Raw genomic sequence first — 20,797 nt, forward strand, 5'->3', positions numbered from 1 at the left:
ATCATACATCAAAACTGATTTCAAATTAACAGCTGCTTTTCTGTTGGTCAAATACTGCCTCACTTGTTCACAGGGTTATGCATTGCAATGCACCTTATATAAACTGTACAAAATCACCAGAAAACAATCAAACCACCAAAACCTGCCTTTATTTGATGGTCCTATAATTATAGATAATGTATTTCTTACATGTTGGTGGATTAGAACTAACCTTACTAACCTTTTATTAAACATGTTTCAGTGCCCTGTAACACGCCACCTGCATTAATTTATTTAACAACCACTTTCTTTAAAATGCTTTGCTTAAAATCTGGCAAAAAATACAGCAATTGGAAACTATGTAATAACGCAAGTTTGTTAAAGATCCTTAAACTTTTTTCAAAGCTTTCGGTATAAAACTGAAGGTGGCAGCAAAATTCTACTACTGAAAAAAATGATAGCAACACGTGAATTCAAGAACTAAAAATAATAATATCCCTTCTTGTAGATTTGGTAGTATTTTAATTAGTGGACACTCATTTGCCCATAGTCTTAGTTGCTTGGCAACCGATTTTCTGTTCTTGGCCAATGTAAAAAAGTAAAGCATATTCTTACTGATTACATGATATAAAGAAAGCAACAAAAATATGTTACATTTGTAAATATTACTATGTGTGGAATTAATTAAAATAAATTTGGACATGACAACTTTAACAAGTGCTAACTCGCTGCTCATTGTTTCTTTAAACTTTGCAAATATAAACATGGAAGACTTTTTGTGCTGTTTTTCTGCAAAAATTTTATTATGTTAATTGAAAATTCAGAAAAAGCACAAAGCCTTTGATAACCTTTATTACCTAAAAATATAATTTAATAATTTCAAAGCAATACACACATATAATTTACCTGATCTGCGAAAATGGCTAAAAATATTGAACATATTATAATAAAGATCTGACAGAAGAGTTACAGCTTCATCGTTACATATAACAGGCCAATTTAGTAGTCATATATTCATGTATTTTAGCAGATTGAATAGTATTTTTCTGTTCAATATGATTAGACAGAGATATGAAGGCAGAAAAAAAAATGCAGGTTGAGAAAACCATGCAAAGAGAAAGTGGGACTGTGACAAAAAAAGAAGAAAAATTTCCTTAGCTGGGATTAATATGTGTAGATATTTATTAGAAAAACACAACCGTGAACTAAAAGCTGGAAGTAAATATTTGGGTTTAAAGTTAAGAATCTTATTAATGCTGAAACCAAAGAAGGTTCAAAAGTTCTTCGATATTTTTCTCACAGTCCTACAATGGATATAATTGATATCTTAATGAACAATTAATTGATGTGTAGGATACTAGATAAAGGATGCAGAAAATAATATACTGTATGAAGTAGCAGAGTGACGCACCATTTTTTAATTATTTCTACAAATTTTTGTGAGGTTATGGACATTACCATTAGCCTTTGCAGACAGGTGTGTCAGTATAAAATATTTTTTTTTATATACTTTGCTAAAAAAAAGGGAAACAGAACAAATGCATGAAGGTATATTTGAGAATATTTTAACACCAAAAAGCATTTTATGGCTTAACTTGGAAACATTATTTTTTCAATCATTTGACACCTGAAAGTAATGACCAAAAGTTAACACTTTACTGCAGATGGATACCTTACTAGCAGCTATAGACTTACTAGTATTTGTAACCCAATTATTTATACTCAAGGATATACAACAAAACAAATCAATAGCAATAGGCAACAGACTTCCCCTCTATTTCAAAGGGATGTTTTTAACTCAAACTAAAAGGAAATAAAAAATATATACCGTAAAGAACACCATAAATGAACATACTGAATATGGTGATTTTTTATTACTAACATTATTTTTATTAATAAAATTATTACAAAGGCTCATTTTAGTATACAACATTCTTCTTTTAATGTGAAATTTGTACAAAACACAGGTTGGTTATGTGTCTGGTATGAATGACTTGACAGTATACTCAGATTAACATTATTATAAACAAACCCTTATTATATTTTTTTCTTGTTAAGATTATGTTACGGTTTAGAAGATCTAAGAGTCTGGAGTCAAACTGCCTTTCATTCACAGAATTTCAATGTCACCAATCTGTGTGACTATCATTCAGTTGATTCATTTCTAACTCAGCTTAATCCAGTATATGGTCACATTGGCCACCTAATTATGACTTTACCATAAACAAATAATTAAATGTAACACTATTGTAAAATAAATCATTAACCAAATACATGGAATTTAACATACATGAAACATAGCATCATACAATGTCTTAAAAAATAATTTAGCTCCCAAAACATTTAAGAGTGTCTGACTGCCCAGGATTTTGATTCATTAGACGGGGAAATTTTATTACATACATACACATTTTTATGATTAGGAAGCCATGAAAAATTAAAAGAAATAGTAAAACAGAAATAATAATTTTAAAAAATTCTCAGTCTATACAGATGCATTTCCCTGTGTAAATACTTTGCAGTTTCACTGCTACTAGAGGCCATAACAGAAACAAATCTTTCTGTACAAGTCTGTAAATTTTGTTAATTTTGATGAAACAGTATTTACCTATTACTCCTTAAAAACAGCTTTAGCTTAGTAAAGTTTTATGGGGAATAATAGGCATCAATTTTAAAATACTTCCACAGATTATTGACGAGATTCAAATCAGGATGCTCACTGAGTCAATCAATGACATTCACATTCTTGATTATACACCACAACAGTGTACCTGTGTTTTAGATCATTGTCTAACTGAACGACTCAGCTTCCATGCCAGCTTTGAATTTCTGGAAATGAGGCGAAAAGTTTTTATTCAGTATTTTTCTTAATTATACCTAATATGCCTTTTCACCAATCAAAATAAAAAATCTATGTTGCTGAAAGCATAATATAATCTGGAGCTACCACAACCAAGGTTAACAATGGGGGCAGCATCACCTGGCTATGAGGTATTGGGGCTATACACGTCTCCAAGAATTTGACTAAAAAAACAATTTTAGCCACAACAAAACAGCTTTAAAGTTACAATTTTAAAGAACCTTTTTAAAGTTAGCAATGATTAGTTAGAGGAGCTTTGTCAGCTAATGCACATCACAGATAGCTTGTAGCTTGACACATAATTCCTAAAACAGAGGTGTAACAAAAATACAAAACAAGCTCACTTGTATTATATTTTGCTGTAAATTTAAAGGGCAAAAAGACCCACTCTGTTTAGTTTAGTTTGTTATTCACTGAAGACTGGATCCTGTCCTCAGTACTCAGCAAGTCAGGTTATGCATGTTTTTTTTTGCTTTGCATTGTGTTTAACATGTTGTGCAATGACAAATGGATCATCTTTTTTGTGTGCGAGTGTATGAACACATGCCCCATTCCATTTTCTTTTTGATCATGTCACATTATGTGCCCAGGTAACTTTGTTTTTTGTGAAGGTCCATGTTTTCAAGTGTCACCTTAGCAAGAGTTCCGTTTTCACCTACTTATTTTAAACAACACTACATAAGTATATGATGTTTTGCGGAGACACCATAAACCAAAATGTAAATTACAGAAAAATAAAACAACGCACATATCGTACACATATATGTGCAGTACCTCGTATATTTAAGCTACATTAAAATATATTTGAAGACATACTTATTCTTTATATTAAGAGTTTTAGAATCATAATTTGACAGCCCTACTGGAGATTTTTTGCTCCATACTGAAATATGAATTGGAAATTCAATATCTTAAACAAATTACAGAATTTCCTTAAGGACATCTCAAGGTGTCAAGACACACAGGTTAGTAAGTTCTGCCCTAGAATTTTGTTGTATTAAAATCACATCACTAAAAATCACTCAATGCTTGTCTGTCTCCATGACCTCTAATACATGTTTTATGAAGATAGATTAAAAATAGAAGCCCTTAACCAAAGAAATGTTATCTGCACGTTTAAACCAGGTTTCATTAAGGAAACAAACTCTTTTCTCAAAATAATGTAATTAACAAGAACTGCTCTGTTTTCTAACAAACAGATATTTCACAAGCAACATTGTAGAATGCTTTTAAATGAAGACTAATTTTTATGTAAGGTTTTACTATATAACAAATTGTTTAAAGAGGCAAAACTCAATGAAGATCTAATTTTGAAGTTGAATTATGACTCCTACATTTTGGATGCATTTTATGTTTGTAACCGAATAGTTTTTGAGGAGCTCCTAAATACTATGGAGAAAAGTCAGAACAAAACAAAAATAAACAGTCTGTAATTAATGACCATAGAGTTAACCTCTAGATGGTATTCTAAAAAGTTAGCATAGTTCTTAGTTCTGTTAGCATATTTTGGAAAAAAAACCCTTCATATCTTTTTTCTGAAAATGTCTAAGCCTTTTCCTACAAAAATCTAAATTATTAAGCCAGGGTAAGCATGCTCTTTTAGGTGTGGTCCAAGCCTGTTGTCAACACTGGAAGAAAATTAGCCTACTACAGGCTACATAGTTGTGACAGTTTCATATAGCTTCTAAGCACATAAATATAAAATTCATCTATAATAACTTTAATGGCAGAAAATAAAAAGTTCTTAGTGTTGACAAAAAACACCTAGATAGCAACAACACTGTTGGCAAGTCTGAAACCTTTGCACCAATAAAATGTTTCAATTGTTTTTCATAGTTAGAAATTTTTTAATTTTAAACCATGGCAATGCCAATTATGGGAACTTAATTTACTGAATGCTGATTATTCATTCTGGGTTCGATATGGTGATCTAATTAGAGGTTTCATTTTTATGGTCTAAGGAACTTATCTGACTGTATCACACTGATTAATTGGCTGAGTTAGTGTTGAAGCAATTTTGGCCAACAATTGTGTTGGCTAGTGGGACTAAAGTTAAACTAGAAATTACTGAATGGTCTAGAAAAAACAAGCCTGTTCAATTATTAGTTAAAGCTAAAATCAGCGTCATAATCTGATCCTCCAACATTTAACCCGGACTCCATCTCTCACTCTATAAAGGATGCACAAGAATAGGTATTAGGAATCAACACTTCAAACCACTGTGGTAGCTGGACTGCTGGAAAAAGCTTACTGTTCTACTCCTTGTGCCAAGCAAAGGAAAGTTTCCTATAACGAATAATAGCAAGGTCATGTATATAGAGAAAATTTAGATTTTAAGTTGCTCTTCTTTCAGCACCAAGACCTTCTTCAAAAAAAAAACTGGCCCACAATTGGAGTGCAAAAAAATGCACCTTAATTCTGCCAGAGACATTAAAAGCAAGCTATGTATCACTGCAACTCCAATTTTGATGATGCTAATGCAAATTGTAAGATAACATGAATTGTCTTAGATGATCTGTTTGTTGAGTTTTGAAGATTACAATCTAAATAAACAAATACTTATAGGGCATCTACTATGACAGGTTAATTTATGTCTTGACATTGCTTAAGCAAACAATGCTCCATTTAAAATGTCAAGTCAGGGTAGCTTAATTCAAATCAAAAGATTACTCAATGCTCTTTAATTCACTACAACATGCAAATTAAACAAATGAAATGTTAAAGTAAAATAATTTTTTGATAAAGCATACATAAAAAGTTTACAGTTTTTTTGTCAAACTTTCAGGAGCCTTTACGTAACATATATATCCACTTGAGAAGCATGACAAAATAAAATAACAAGTAGGCACTGGCTGGCAGTTACAAAGTGGTTGGAATATATCTTTTCTATTTAAATGAACAAGGCACTGTAGACGAAAAAATCCTAATGTTATCTATCTTTACAAACTATATATATATATATATATATATATATATATATATATATATATATATATATATATATATATATATATATATATATAAACTGTAGTTCTTATTCATCTCAATCAAAAATGACAGCCTGAGGACCCAACAAAGGGAACTTTTTCTCAGATACATAGTTATTAACATTTACTATTAATAATTGATAGTAATGGTTTATTAATAGTGATGATTCTTGGATTCTTAAAGCCAGCAATGTCAACCCCCAGTTAAGGTGACTGAATGGCATATAATACTCAGAATCACCTTGTTGTGGCTTATGGCTTTCTTAGGCAACAAAGACTACAAGGTTGTACATACTGCACAATTGCTTCATGAAACAAATCTGCATTAAATGACTCATGTTAAGGTTTTCCTACATTACCATAATTATTGTTAGGAATCACGAAGGAAAGAGGAGTCTAAAAATGTTACATTGTGCACAATACATCTTATATAGAATGACCATTCAAACACTAGTCTTTCTGGCTTAAAATCAAAAATATAATATGTCAAAACATTCGGAGCAGTTATAAAATGAAAGTTTGAAAGAAAATGAAAACATCAAGAAATAATTCAAAGCATAAGACTAAATAGTCAACTGTGCTAAATATGTTAAGATATATGTAAGGTTTTTATGAAAAGATGAATTTACTATTATTTTAAGTTATTAAAGAACAAAGCTATGAAATAATTATTCTGTAAATAGGAAGAGTTCTATTATAAAACTTAACTAAGTATAAAAGAAAAATACTGGCCCTTCCACTAAATACATAAATGGTGATCTCACCATAGTGAACTGTGCTTAAGCGACATAGCTCTAAATAAAAGACTTGCTTCTTTATTGAAAGATCAAAGTCTTCTAATGTGCCAAAGGTTGAAGATGATTTTAGAAGCAGAAAAAAAACCTTTTCATAATGTCTGATTTTAACACAGAAGGTTTTCAGCAGTCTGAAAAAAACTGCAGACCTGGTAGGTGTTCCATTTAAGAGAACAAGCATTTCTTTAAAAGTAACATCTTTTCATTATCTTTCAGCTCTTTTTTCCTTTGCAGGCACACTGAAGATAACAATCATAACTTTAATATAAACATAGAGATTTATTACTCATCATGATAAAACAACAATAGGCAACACTCACCTCACCAATGTCAGTAGGTCTTTATAAAGTAAAATACATTATAAAAAGAATTGTTTTGCTTGCCCAGAGTAATAGTAAAACAAAATAAATAGCACAGTAATATTTTATATAAAGGAAAAAATAGACAGATAGACAGACAGACAGATAAACAGACATTTTATTATTTCCAAGGAGATCAATTACAGCATCTGACACACAAAAACTACACAAAATACATTTGCGGTGAATCTACAAGATAAACAAAGAAAATGCAAAAAGAAAAAAACCTGATGCATTTTACGTGCTACTTCATTATGCAGTGCAGATACACTCATCTTCTTCTTTGAATATGTAAAAATATATGAAATACATAAATAAGTCCTAGTACAAAGTTTTCAATTTATAAATCAATCTGCATCTTTACTCTCACCTATTGTAACAAGCTCAGGGTAGTTATTTAAATAATGAGATCATGGGTACAAGCAGATGATCTAAGGTCCCTATGCAGGTTTAGCATAATGGCTAAGGAAGTGAACAATACAGGAAAATCTCAGCATAGAACAGCATCTGCTTTAGATTGAGAGGAACAAGTTAGAAGTGGTTTTGACATGTACAGAAGATGGCCTTTAGTGTCTCCCTCAGGAGGAATTATCAGGCATGGCCTACTGAGAGAAAGCTGTGGCATCACATACTGTACACTATATGGCCAAAAGTATGTGGACACTCATCCAAATTATTGAGGTCAGCTATTTCTGCCACACCCATTAACAACAGATGCATAAAAGCAAACACCCACCATGCAGTCTTCATTGGCAAACAATATCAGAACAATAAGTAATACTGAAGAGCTCAGTGACATTAAACATGGAACTGTCCTATAAAGTCACCTTTGCAACAAATCAGCATGTGAATTTTCTGCCCTGCTAGATCTGCTCATGTCATCTGTGACTGCTATTATTGTGAAGTGGAAGCAACTAGGAGCACCAACAGCTCAGCCATGAATTAACAGATTACGCAAACTCAAAGTTCTGAAACACACTGTGCATAAAATATCCTGACCTCTCTTGCATCACTCACTATCTGATGGCAGTCTGATGGATTAATCTGTGTTTGGCCGATGCCAGAAGAACTACATTCCAGACTTCATAGTGCCTACTGAAAATTTCGTGCAGGAATGTTAATGGGCTGGAGCTGTTTTTCAGGATTTGGGCTGGGCCCCTTGGTTCCAGTGAAGCACTGTTAATGCCACAAGTACAGCATACTAAGCCACTTTAGACAATGGTGTGCTTCCAACTTTGTGGTGAAGGCCCTTTTCTGTTCCAGCATGAATGTGTGCCTATTCACAAATCCAGGTCTATAAACAAATAGACATGTGTTCTGTGTACCATAACTCAAGTTAAAACCTTTGGGATGAATCGGAATACCAATTGCAAGCTGGGTCATCTTGTCATACATCACTACCTCACCTCAAAAATGCTCATCTTGGCTGAGTTGGCAGAAATTCCCAGACACACTCCAAAATCTTGGTGAAAGCCTTGCATGAAGAATGGTGGCTGTTAATGGTGCAAAGATGAAGCAACTCCATGTTAATACCCAAGGTATTGGAATGGTACATGACTGGTCAAAAGTTTTAGAACACCTCAGCTTTTCCAGTTTTTCTTCATATTTCATCAGCTAATAAGCAATGAATGATCTAAAATTGTGATATGGTAAGCAGCAAACTGGCAAAAGTTTAAATTTAAAGTTTAGGTTAGCAAAAACTGAAAAAAAGGAAATATCGGAATATTACAAATAGGCCTTCTTCACGGAACAACTAACAGGTTACAACCTACACATATTCTGTAGCAATTAAAGTAAATTCAGTCTGCAAGCAAATAATTTGCACAGGTATCCCAACTTCTGTTGATTAATTAAAAACTCTATCTGTCTTAAAGCAGAGTTGAAGCAGACTGTTACTACACCCCCTGAAGTACTACTTGGAAAATATGCCAGTTATAATGGTAAGAAATCAGCAATTAAGAAATGAAATGAAACAAAGCATTATTACCATAGACTCCACCTCCAGAAGTGGAGGCCTATCATTTACAGAAACTGCAAAACAATTCAAGGTGACAGTGAGTATGGTGTCCTAAACAATCCAAAGGCAACTGGAAACTGGAAGAAACAGTGATAGGAAGAGATCTGGTAGAATAAAAGCCATAACCCAATCAGAAGACAAGTTTCTGAAGGTCACCAGCTTATGTGATAGGCTCCTCACAAAACAATACCATCAAGAAAAGCTTTAAGCACAGCAAGTCGAAGAAAGCAAGTATCAGTTTCTACTGTGAAGAGGAGACTTTCCACTTTCCCAAAACTATTTGCAAAAAAGAAGTGCATCCTAGATTTAGTGTTAAATAATAGAGTAATTTGTTTGGTTAATTTTCATTGAAAAGGAATGTTCATTTTGTGTTTTGTGATCCCAGATAGCCAGAGCCCTGCTTTTGGTATTGACAACTGCCATTTAGCCATAAATCAAGTGAAGAGATCTGCAAAGCCCTACATGAATGCTACAAAGAACATAATAACATAACTGCAATTATTTACAATAAAAATCCCAGTGAAGATAGATTATAAGCTTAAAATGAATAAACTCTTATAAATAATATTTCAAAGTGAGTGTTCAGTATAGCCGGCAACATTGTGAAAACTTGACCTAAACATGTCTGGTACGTCAAAATCTAGTCATATTTACAATATATAAACTCTTCCTATTAATCAACATGCTACTTATTTTCAGTTACATCCTTATAAGGCAACATTTTCTCATTTAAAATGTGTTAATTCTCAATAAAGTTTTTTTTTTTTTTTAATGTGGGTTTAATGTTACTAGCTTCAAACGTTTACAACTTACAGCACCTGATCTATTTTTCTCAGATTATACTATGCTTTATAGATTTACGCAACACATTTTTGAGCTTGTCTTTAAAATATAATTAAAACTATTTTTCATCTAATTTCTAGACTACAGTCTATGAGTGATGTCATAGTTACCAACTCTGACCTGTAGGCAAAACTGAAATTCCTTAAATTTCATCAATATTTCTAAGGCCTAAATAATCTTTGCCAATATGTGAATTTAGTTATCTAGTCTGATTTAACTTGTTGCAGACTAGCTTTTTCTTTCTTTTTCCAAATTACTTTCCCATACTATTTTGCCAGGACAAAGTAACAATCCTAGACATTGTGTCATTTCATTTCAAAGCAAGTCTGCACACAAAAATATACTGACCATCACTGGGGAAAAAGTACTGCTGCAGCCATATTAACGTGCCTGCCTTTGACATGTGGAAGAAAACTAGAAAGGCCATAGAAATTAATATAAACATTGGAATGATTTGTAATCTCCACATAGAGGTGACTGAACCAGGAGGGCTTTGTAGGGTGTATGTAGGCAGTGTAATGCAGCTTCAATTCTTCCAGCACTGAGCTAACACTAACACAGCTCAGGGCAACACCCCCTAACTGAGTGGTGAGGACGTCTGGAGGATGAAGAGGAAAATGACGTAATGTCACATTGAACAGTTTGAACCAAATAAGAATGAGTAACGCAGGAGAAAGAGCAGCATCGGCTTCTCAACTTGAAAATATATTAAGGGCTATAGTACAAAAGCAAGGTCAAAAATATGCAGACAAAAAAAATCAAGGCAAACATAAACAAAGACAAAAATATCAAATATACTATACAAAATGGCTTTCAGAAAGACGAAGGAAGCACAATTCTCGAGGCACAGCACCCTCTTTTATTTCAATGAACTATTCGATCACACGAATGCAGACCTATAATTACAGAAAAGTAAAAGATGAAGACAGGCAGAACCAAAGATAAGCTACACATTAAATGAGGGGCTAAGGTCTTATTCTGATAATCTCAGAATGCCTTATAATGTTTCATCAAATCTTCATTTTTACACCTTGCCTTCAGATTCACAGTGTGATAGATGATTTATAAATAGACTAGCGATTTTACACAGAAGTGTTCATTAGAGTAAATTTTTTCAGATGTGAAAAATAGAAACTATAAAGAACATACAGGTCTGAATTCTTACACAAGTGGCATACTTTGATTCATATTTAAGATAAAGTATTTGTTGATAAACGTTTGTGATCTTAAGCATACAATTTTGCAATTAAATATACAGGGTCAAAGAAAATGAGAAAGCATTATTTTTTATTTGTCTAACATTTGAAACTTTTAAAAAGGTTTTAAAATATCTAAAAAGCACTGCAATTTAATTTATGTCAGTTGTAAAACAACATGCAGAGGCATGTTATGAAGTCAGCAAAAACTCACTTTATATTTATTTCAAACATGAAAATAAAAGTTCATCAATTAAACTCTTTAAAAAAGATCAAACTGTAATAAGAAGCAGATCAATCTTTTGAGAGGAGGGAAGGAACTGGTAAAGAAGAGCATACAGATAATGCAATAGTACAATACTGTAGCAAGTAGCTATTAATACTTACCAAAAAACAAACTTATAAATTATTTTTTTTATATACAGGATCAAATCTCCCCCTTCATATCCATGGCAATGCAATGGAAAGTGTGAAGATTCTTAAGTTCCTAGGAGTCTATATAACAAAGGTTCTCACTAGGTTTAACAACTCTTATTATACCTCAACAACAACTATACTTTCTCAGAAACTGAGACAGGCTTATCTGCCTTAGCAGCTTTTAATCACCATCTACCCTAATGCAATGCAAAGTACCCTCACCTATTGAGCTACACCATGTGATGAAGGCTGCATAGTGAAACATCAGGGTAGACCTCCTAAACATGGAGACCATCTATGCTATCTGACTTCAGACGAAGGCTAGCAGCATAATCAGAGATACAAAACATCCAGGTCACCATCTGTTTGCCCCACTACTTGTCTTGGAAAGAGGTTTAGGGCAATCAAATCACGCACTAACAGAATGAGAAATAGCTTTTTCCCCAAGAGCAATGATTTCCATCACACCTCTCCAAACCCAATACTCCTCCAGTTCACAGGAACTATAATATAAACATAAAATATACAATAAACTGTAGACACACACATATATATACATATTACCTTAACATTTATAACATATACAAGGAACTTATTCTTAGGCAATGCATATTGACACTTTAAATATTGTATGATATATATTTTGTTAAGCTGTACATAATGTTATTTTGTATATGGCAATTGAATATATGCTGCTTTCTTCTCATTACTTTTCTTCATTATCTGAATAATTGTCTTATTGTGGTGTTTATTTGTTACCTATTTTTCAGTGCTGCACATGGAAAGTGGTCATCAGAATTTCGTTGTACGAAAGTATAATTACAATAAATAAACTCAAAGTCAAAAGTCTCAAAGTCAAAATAAATACAACAGCACATCGTTTGTTAAGTTATATTTTTATGATTTTATGGGAATGCGATATTTCAAACCAATTATAGAACTTAACTGTTTAACCAAAAAAATAAAAAACAAATACTGTACCTAAGAATATTCAAAAGCAATGAATAACATACTGTAGCTGTATTACATCATTAGTTTAGTCATCACAGCTAAAAAAAACTGTATAAACTATAGACCAACTTGGACTGCAGAGCCTACCAAAGATTCTGCAACATGTCATTTTTTCTTTAAACCATAACATAATTTTAATTTAAAGCACAACTCTTACATTTGCCTTTTCTGTGCTCCTACAGAGGACTATATATTTAGATTACTGTGAGCAAAATATTAAACATAAGATGATGTACACAAATATTAAAAGAACACATCAGCAGGAATCTTAATATCACATCTGCAAAAACTTGATATATATATACATATACACATATACATATATATACATATACATATACACATATACATATATATATATATATATATATATATATATATATATATATATATATATATATATATATATATATATATATATATATATATATATATATATATATATATATATATATATATATATATATAAATACTAATACACACAGATTAGTGAAGTGAACCTTAGGCTTACCAGTAACTATTTTTTGTCTTCTTTGGCATTCTTGTAAGAGGTGGATCAAGGCAGCCAAGATGATAATGCAGCTTGCAGGTATCACATAGCAGTAGAAGATGCTGATCCTGGTTCTTCTTGCAAATTCCACAGCTGGCAGGGAAGATATTATTAAACTGAGCCTATTTGTTACAAAGCTTCCAGGCTTGCATTAGCATTTTTTTTTTTAAGTTCAAATGAATGAAAAATGTCTACAAACATACTTGTACAGTATCATCTTGACTTTTGTGAAAAGTTCATTAAAATTAAACATTTCCATAATATTTAAACAATTTTATACAGAGACTAGCAAAACAGTGAAGAATGGAAATTACAGTCTTCTGTATTTGAGGATGGGAGCACACTCTTTTCAAATACTAACCATCTAGAAATAAACTTCAAATCAAACAAAATTTTAGATAGCACAGACTAAAACTAACAAGGCAGAAACAGTAGAACAGTTCCTTTTACCTGAAAGGTTTCTTTTTAAAGTGAGTTTCATGGTTACTGGGTTCCAAACCTTGCTAACTATTATGAGACATTGTTGTACACTTGTTAACATATTGTATACTTGTAAAATACAAAAAGGAAAAAGAAGTGTTTCAGTTTTAAGAATGAATTTTATTTTAATTAGTATTTATGAAATAACCACAGACAGACTTTGGTTTCACTAGGTTGCAGTGTACATGTAAATATTTTTAGAATGTTACCTACCAAGGTTAAGTGCTATATAAATAAAAAAGCTGCAATTTTGTGACTTCAAAAGAAAACTTTTTTCAAGTGTTAAATACAATAAAAAGATGTGCATGCAGATATATATTTCTCTATGTTTCCTGACAAGAAACCAGTACATATAGTTCATTATCCAGTTTTTATTTTAGCATTACAAATGATTATAGAAAATAGTTGCATACCCTAACAATAATACTAATATCACATGGCATACAGAATTATTAAAATAATTTAATATGATTGGTAGTCTTCCACATTCAAAACAATTTTACAACCATCCATCTGAACCCCTGATGACACTTCTAGGATTGCATACCTCTCATTGCTCCAAATGTCCTTTATAATTTAAACAAATTGCAGACATCAGAGTAATAAAGTGCAGATGATCTTATATCCAGATGTAATATTTACATGAAACGCTCACATTGATACTTCATGTGTCATATACGGTATTTATATTTCACCACAGAGACCTTAGGATATAGGCCTTGATTATGTAAGGAAGGTTTAATTTTTAATTTAAAAAAAATTCTGTTGAATGAATTGTGGAAATTGGCAATCTAAATAAAAGTGAGGGCATCAGTTTAACACAGGCTCGGCCATTTAAGCACACAGTAACTATTTGTTCAAATGTTTTCCACTGTTACACACACAACACTTCTAAACCAACTATCCAAAATACAGCAGGATTTTAACTCTGAAATGCTATATCATAGAAATTTGTCTATGTCCCGTATTTAGAAAGCAAATAATGCATATTAATAACTGAGGCACTTATGACAGGACATTATAATAATGTAGTTACACTACTGTGTATCACAGCAAAATGTCATACTAACTTACTATATCAATTCTGGAGAATGTTGTATCAAAAATAATAATGCCATGCTGGTTCAAAAGTCTGTTAAAAATTGATCTTCCACATTTCAGAAAAGTTGTGCTGGGCTGCATTGATGATTTCACCATGTCCAACAGAGCCTGGCTGAGTTCAACCACAGGTTAATTATCAGCAGTTAATCACAAAATACTTTAACTATGGATGCAAAAAGATTTATTCAAAGTAAAATTGTCGAGTGCTATAACAAAACAGTTCAAAATTATTTTATTTTTGGACAGTTCCTTTAAAAAAATAAAGAAACTTCTAAACAGACTTTAAACTTTGTCTAGAAAGTTAAGAGTACACATAAAACTAATGTGCAACACAACAATGTAAGAATAAGCAAAGGAATTATGCTTCAAATGTTGCTGATAGCTGTTTAACTATGTTCTTTTCACTTTTCATTCACTGCTTTTCTTGCTATGGTAGCTTCAGTACAAAGTACGATTAGGAGGATGACAGAAATAAGAGCTACACCTTTTTTTGGTACTTCCTGTGTGTCTCAAACTCTATTTTGGGATCATCACGTTTGTTATGCCACTTCCACTAAGACAAACAAAGCTTTGAAACTTTCTGAATGATTGTTCACCTTGCTATCATAATAGTCTCCATCTTCAGGTTAGAATTCTTCAATGGGCTGTCACCATATTTATTTCTAACAGTCCTGCTATTGTGACCACCTGTCTGTGGATGACACAGGCTCTTCTCCAGACTCTTCACAGATGGACTCCGAAATCAATGCTAATGCTTACTTATGTCTGCATGTGGTTATTTAAAAACCAAATGTCTTCTAATGTACTGGTGACTTTGAAATTCTCACCACTATCATTATTACTAGTTTTATTAGTGCTGTGTCTTTTCCATTTTATGAATTGCTTCTGTATTTCGGGCTCCCTTTGCATGCTTTTTGATATGTGATGCATTGTTGTTTTTTTGTTTGCTTTCTCTTTGACCCCACCTTTGGTCATCACCTAGGTTCTCTAGAAGCTGACTGTTAGTGTCATTCAGGCGATGTAGGGGCTCTGAGGGGTTGGGTTGGGCCCCGGTGAAGAGAGTACAATGGGATCCTCCACATTTATTTTTGATTTACAACTGGATTTTTGGAATGGTTGCAGCAGTGGATATCCTATTTACACCACTTAATGTATATTATTAATTTTACAGGTCTCTTCCTCCTAGTCTCACTTAACTATATGCATAATATGTATGTTTGGAGACAACCATGAATGAATTTTGCAAAAAATTGGATGCACAACTTCTGAATGTAAATCTAATAATTTAAAGAAGTTAACTTTATTGTCTAAATTGGAAATGCAAATATGCAATGCCAGAATACAGCAGCAGCACATCAACAAATAGTAAATACACAGATGACAATACTTACTTAAGCTCTGTTTGCCATTGCTGCACCATATAGTGATGCAATAGTCAAAATGACAGAAGGATATCATAGCAGACAGAAGCATTTCTCAAATGCATGTATCTGCACGTCTCTTTTGTTACCTCACTTATTACAGCGTACAAATTAATTACTAAGCTTCAGTTACCTTCTGCTACTGAGACCTAGAATGGATAACAGCAATTTTAGCTCTTTATTTTTTCTTAAGCATCAAGTTATTTGTTGTTTTTGTTTTGCTCTCCCCTTAAATCCATAGCAGTTCAAAGTTCACAAACTGAAGGAATTGGGGACAGGTGTTTTAGGAAGAAGCCCTGTGGTTGTAACCTTTACAGCAGCAGATTTTGCCACTATTCACTACAGACTTTTTAACGAGTTGTCCCCAAACATGTATTCTCATTTGAGAAACACGTTTGCCCTAGTGAGACTACCCTTCCCTTAAGTGATACTTTATTTTCCATAGAGGCAACAATGACATTTAACAGTATGCCAGGTCCTGGATACAATATGGTTTGGTCCAATCATTAGTAACATAGCTCAGGCCCCCTATACCTACTACTCCTCTTCACTTCTAACTAAACATTCCATATTACTTAAAAATATTCCTTAAAAGGTAACCTTCCTAAAGTTGCCTTGTCTTTTCTCAGGAATGCTGCTGCGGTCTTAAACCTTTTTAACTCCTTTGAAGTTCTGTCTGGCTATAACATTAATCTGTCTTAATTGGCTCTTGTCCCATTGAATCCTTCTTGTCATTTTTCTTCACTCCCCTTTTTTGTTCCCCAAACAAAGTCTTTCAGAAACCCAGCATTGGACATTATGCATTGGTCCAGAAACTTTCAGCTGCTAACTTTCCACTTGACCCTCCCTATAACTGGCATTTCAGACCAGGCTGGCAATAATTAAAATGAATATATTTTGTTAGCCTTATGTTTCTTTTCCCTCCCCCTCCTACGTACTGGACCACTATTAAGTCTCTTATTTCTTTATTTCTCTGGAATTATAAAAGACCATCGATCAAACATTCGATACAGATTTATTCAGGTGGGGTAGGGATATCTCCTCCTCCTCCTGGACTCTTCTTCTTTTTCTTTTAATGAATGCAGACATCTTATAACTGCTACCATCACAGAGTCACTATTAGCCTCCCGCTGGAAGCTTCCTGGACTTGCAACTCCTTCAGTCCAGACATCTTCATTCTTCTTGCCCTCCTTGAGCTCTCAGTGTCCCAAGTCAACAACTCTTCAAACTCTGCTATCCAATGTTTGTTTCAAGGGCTAGTTAGTGTGGCTCCATGAAGTGTTTTCATTTTCCCATGCTTTGTTCTTTCTTTTTGTTGTGCCCGCATTCACCTCCATGAGGTAAAAAAAACACTTTATTCATTGACTCCGCATCTGTTTCTATTGTTGACAGAGGAGGATGTTGCCCTATTTTATTTTAACATATCTTTGACTCAATCAATATACAACCTGATATTGTAAAGTGACGTCTGAGGCTGATTGCCATTTTAAATAATTAATCACCGTACTCATGACTTTAAGGAGGGGGGCGTGGCAACATGGCAAGATCGGTTCCCAGGCGCTAAGCAGGCAGTCCTGCACTTTAGTGCACAGGTGTGGAACTGCCCATGGCCGTAATTGATGCCGGAAGCTGCTAATTAGCACACCTGCACCACATTCCCATTTTAAAAGGGAGAAGCACAAGTGCTAGGAAAAAAGAAAAGTGAAAAGATGGAAAGAAAACACAGAACAGAGGTTAGTGAAGAGAAGAAGAAGAAAGCAGAAGGCAAAGAGCCAGTGCGGAAGCCAGCTGAACCATTTTAAAAGAGCAGGCTTGTGAGAGTGAAGGCAGGCAGCTGGGAGGACATCCCCGGAAGGAGTGTGTGGCTGACACTTGGTGAGACAGTCAGAATCGGTTGCTCCTGCTGAGCTACACAGAGGAGTGGGAGTGACCAGGAAAGTGGACGGCTCGCTGCGTAAGTCCAGGGAGGCAGCAGGGGTCAAGGAGGCTTGGGTAGAGAGCTCCAACGTGAGCGGCATGGCCGTTGGAGACCTAAGTCTCGGTCCAGCATGGAAGCCTGTATGTAGCCATGGGATGGAAGGCAACCAGACCTGAGGAAGGGCGGCTGTAACCGTCGGATAGGGAGACTCCTCTGCTGCAAGGCCCATGAAGGATAAGCAGAGGAGCCGCCAGATAAAAGGAAAGAGCACCAGGTTTTTTAGAAAACAACAGTTCCTGCCAGTGGATTTTAACCTCATTTTAATGGGATTTATCACATTATTTTTATGGATTATTTATGGACTGTTCTGAAACACTGCACTATTTACTTGGACACTTGTTTTTGGATTGTTTTAATAAACGCACTTAAACACTTATCCACCAGCCCAAAGCCTAGAGTGTTTTGTTCCCATTTGCCACACTCATCCGGTTACATTACCGACAGTATCAGGTTCAAGAGGCTCCGAAAACTGGAAGAGAGAGCATGGTTGTAGGACCCACACCATCACACCCCAAATTCTAAAAAGTTGGAACACTTTGTAAAATGTAAATAAAAACCCAACGCAATGATTTTCAAATCTCATAGACTCATATTTTATTCACTATAAAATATAAAAAACATATCAAATGTTGAAAGTGAGACATTTTACTATTTGTAAAAACCAATCTTAGAAAGTTAATGTTTAATGTTAAATTCATAAAGTGTTTTTTTATTTCAATAATAGTATATAATTTCCTTATAGCTACCTAGAATATGGTATAGCCTTTTACCCCCTGTAAGTTAACATGAGATAGAACTTTATTAGCTATATCTGTAGAACACAGTGATAATTAAGCCAGTTAGGAAATACAGTCGACCCTTGATATACGAACGGCCTGACATGCGAACAACTTGATTTTACGACCAAAATTTTTCTTTTGATTTACGACCAACATCTTGTGTTACGACCCGAATGCGGTCACGTGTATCCGCTTGTGCGATTGTAAACAAACAGCTGAGAGCGTTCGTAAATTTCAGTCGGAACCCAGATACATGTGTTTGTGGATGTAATTTCGGTCAGTGCAGTGATTTATCTATATATATAATTCACTAAGACCATGGCAAGCAAGACGCATTATTGTTAAGGAAGGAAGAGAAGGTAACGAAGGTAAAGAAAGCGAATGTTAAGGGATGTTAGCTAGTGGGCTGGCACGGCACATGATGATGTCATCAGGCTGAGTCAGCACCAGCTTGCTTTGGAATGTATTATTACAGCAGTTCACAACACGACCAGCTTTGAACTGAGTGCTCGACTACTGTCATTATTAACTTGAGAAACAGCGATCGCAATCGAAACGAAGAAGGAAATTGTGCGGAAATATGAGTGTGGTGTTTGTGTGACCGATCTCGCTAATATGTACAGCATGTCGAAATCCACCATATCGACAAATTTGCAAACAAAAGATTTGCATAAGGAGGCTCCTTCTAAACAATAACCACCTTCCATTTCGTTCTCCACCTCCTCCCTTCCTGCAGCCCAAAGATGTCAAATTAAATGGTGAGTACAGTGTGAAATTGTTGTTTCTGGTAGGCTATGCACTTTTTATAACTTTTTGGTTAGTACATTAGAAAAATTATTGGTGTTTTTGTAAATTATGCACATTATACAACCCTTTTTTATTATGAAAAGGTTAAGTAAGTGTTGCTGTGGGAGGTTCAGAGCGCATTATGGGTATCTCATTATTTCTTATGAGAAAAATAGTCTTGACTTACAACCAGCCCTTGCGAACGAATTGAGTTCGTAAGTCAAGGGTCCACTGTAGTCTTACATATAGCATGGACTATTAGATATGTTTGCAGATAGGAGATGGCATACAGTTTCCCCACTGTGTCTAATGTGTCTAATTTGCTTAACGTGCTTTAAGTACAAATCTATGACCAAACTCAAAGAAATTAAACAAGTTACATAAGCCTTAAAGAGAGCTTTTCATAAAACTAGAACTTTTCCTTTCTTTAATACCAGTTTTCCTCTATTTTTGTGTGAACTGTTTAGGTATGAAGTATTAGTAAACCTTTAAAACAAAGACTTTGTATGTGGAATTACTTGAACACACATCACACTGACGTTTGAATCATCCTATGAAGAAAACTAAAAGTTGCAGAACTTTGGTAATTTTAGATAAATGCAGCTATACTATTTAATGAAAAATATCAGCTCATTTTGAATCTGATGACAGCAATACATTTCAAAAAAGTTGAGTCAGGGGCAACAAAACCCTGGAAAAGTAAGTGGTATTAAAAAGAAACAGCTGGAGGAACATTTTTTTTAACTAATTAGGCTACCTGCCAACAGGTCAGTAACGTGATTGGCTATATAAAGGGCATCTTAGAGAGGCAGAGTCACTCAGAAGTAAAGATGGGCAGAGGTTTCACCAATCTGTAAAAAACTGTGTCTACAAATTGTGTAACAATTTCAGAATAATGTTCCTCAATGTAAAATTGCAAATACTTTATCTCATCATCTACAGTACATAATATCATCAAAAGATTCTGAAAATCTGAAGACATGTCTATGTGTAAGGGATAAGGCTGTACATCAATATTGGATGCTCGTGGTCATCGGGCCCTCAGGCGGTACTGCATTAAAAACAGGCATGACCCTGTCATAGAAATAACTGCATGAGCTCAGGAACTCTTCCAGAAATTGTTGTCTGTAAACACAGTTTGCCGTGCCATTCACAAATGCAAGTTAAAGCTTTATCATGCAAAGAAGATGCCATATGTGAACATGATCCAGAAATACTGTTACAAAGTTCATTTAAAAT

At 34.0% G+C, this 20,797-nt stretch overlaps 1 protein-coding gene across 2 annotated transcripts in view; it reads right to left on the minus strand.

Annotated features, from left to right (window-relative positions):
* Nucleotides 1–20,797, minus strand: part of phf14 (PHD finger protein 14) — a 249,319-nt gene that overhangs the window by 134,841 nt on the left and 93,681 nt on the right. The window contains exon 13 of one of the 2 annotated variants that reach the window (XM_039736616.1): nucleotides 12,975–13,106. The exons of the other annotated variant lie outside the window; for it this stretch is intronic. Coding sequence (XP_039592550.1) covers nucleotides 12,975–13,106 — 132 coding nt within the window. The remainder of the gene's footprint in view (nucleotides 1–12,974; nucleotides 13,107–20,797) is intronic. 2 annotated transcript variants of the gene reach the window in all.

The sequence above is a fragment of the Polypterus senegalus genome, chromosome 15 (genome assembly GCF_016835505.1).
Source record: "Polypterus senegalus isolate Bchr_013 chromosome 15, ASM1683550v1, whole genome shotgun sequence".
NCBI classification, from domain to species: Eukaryota; Metazoa; Chordata; class Cladistia; order Polypteriformes; family Polypteridae; genus Polypterus; species Polypterus senegalus.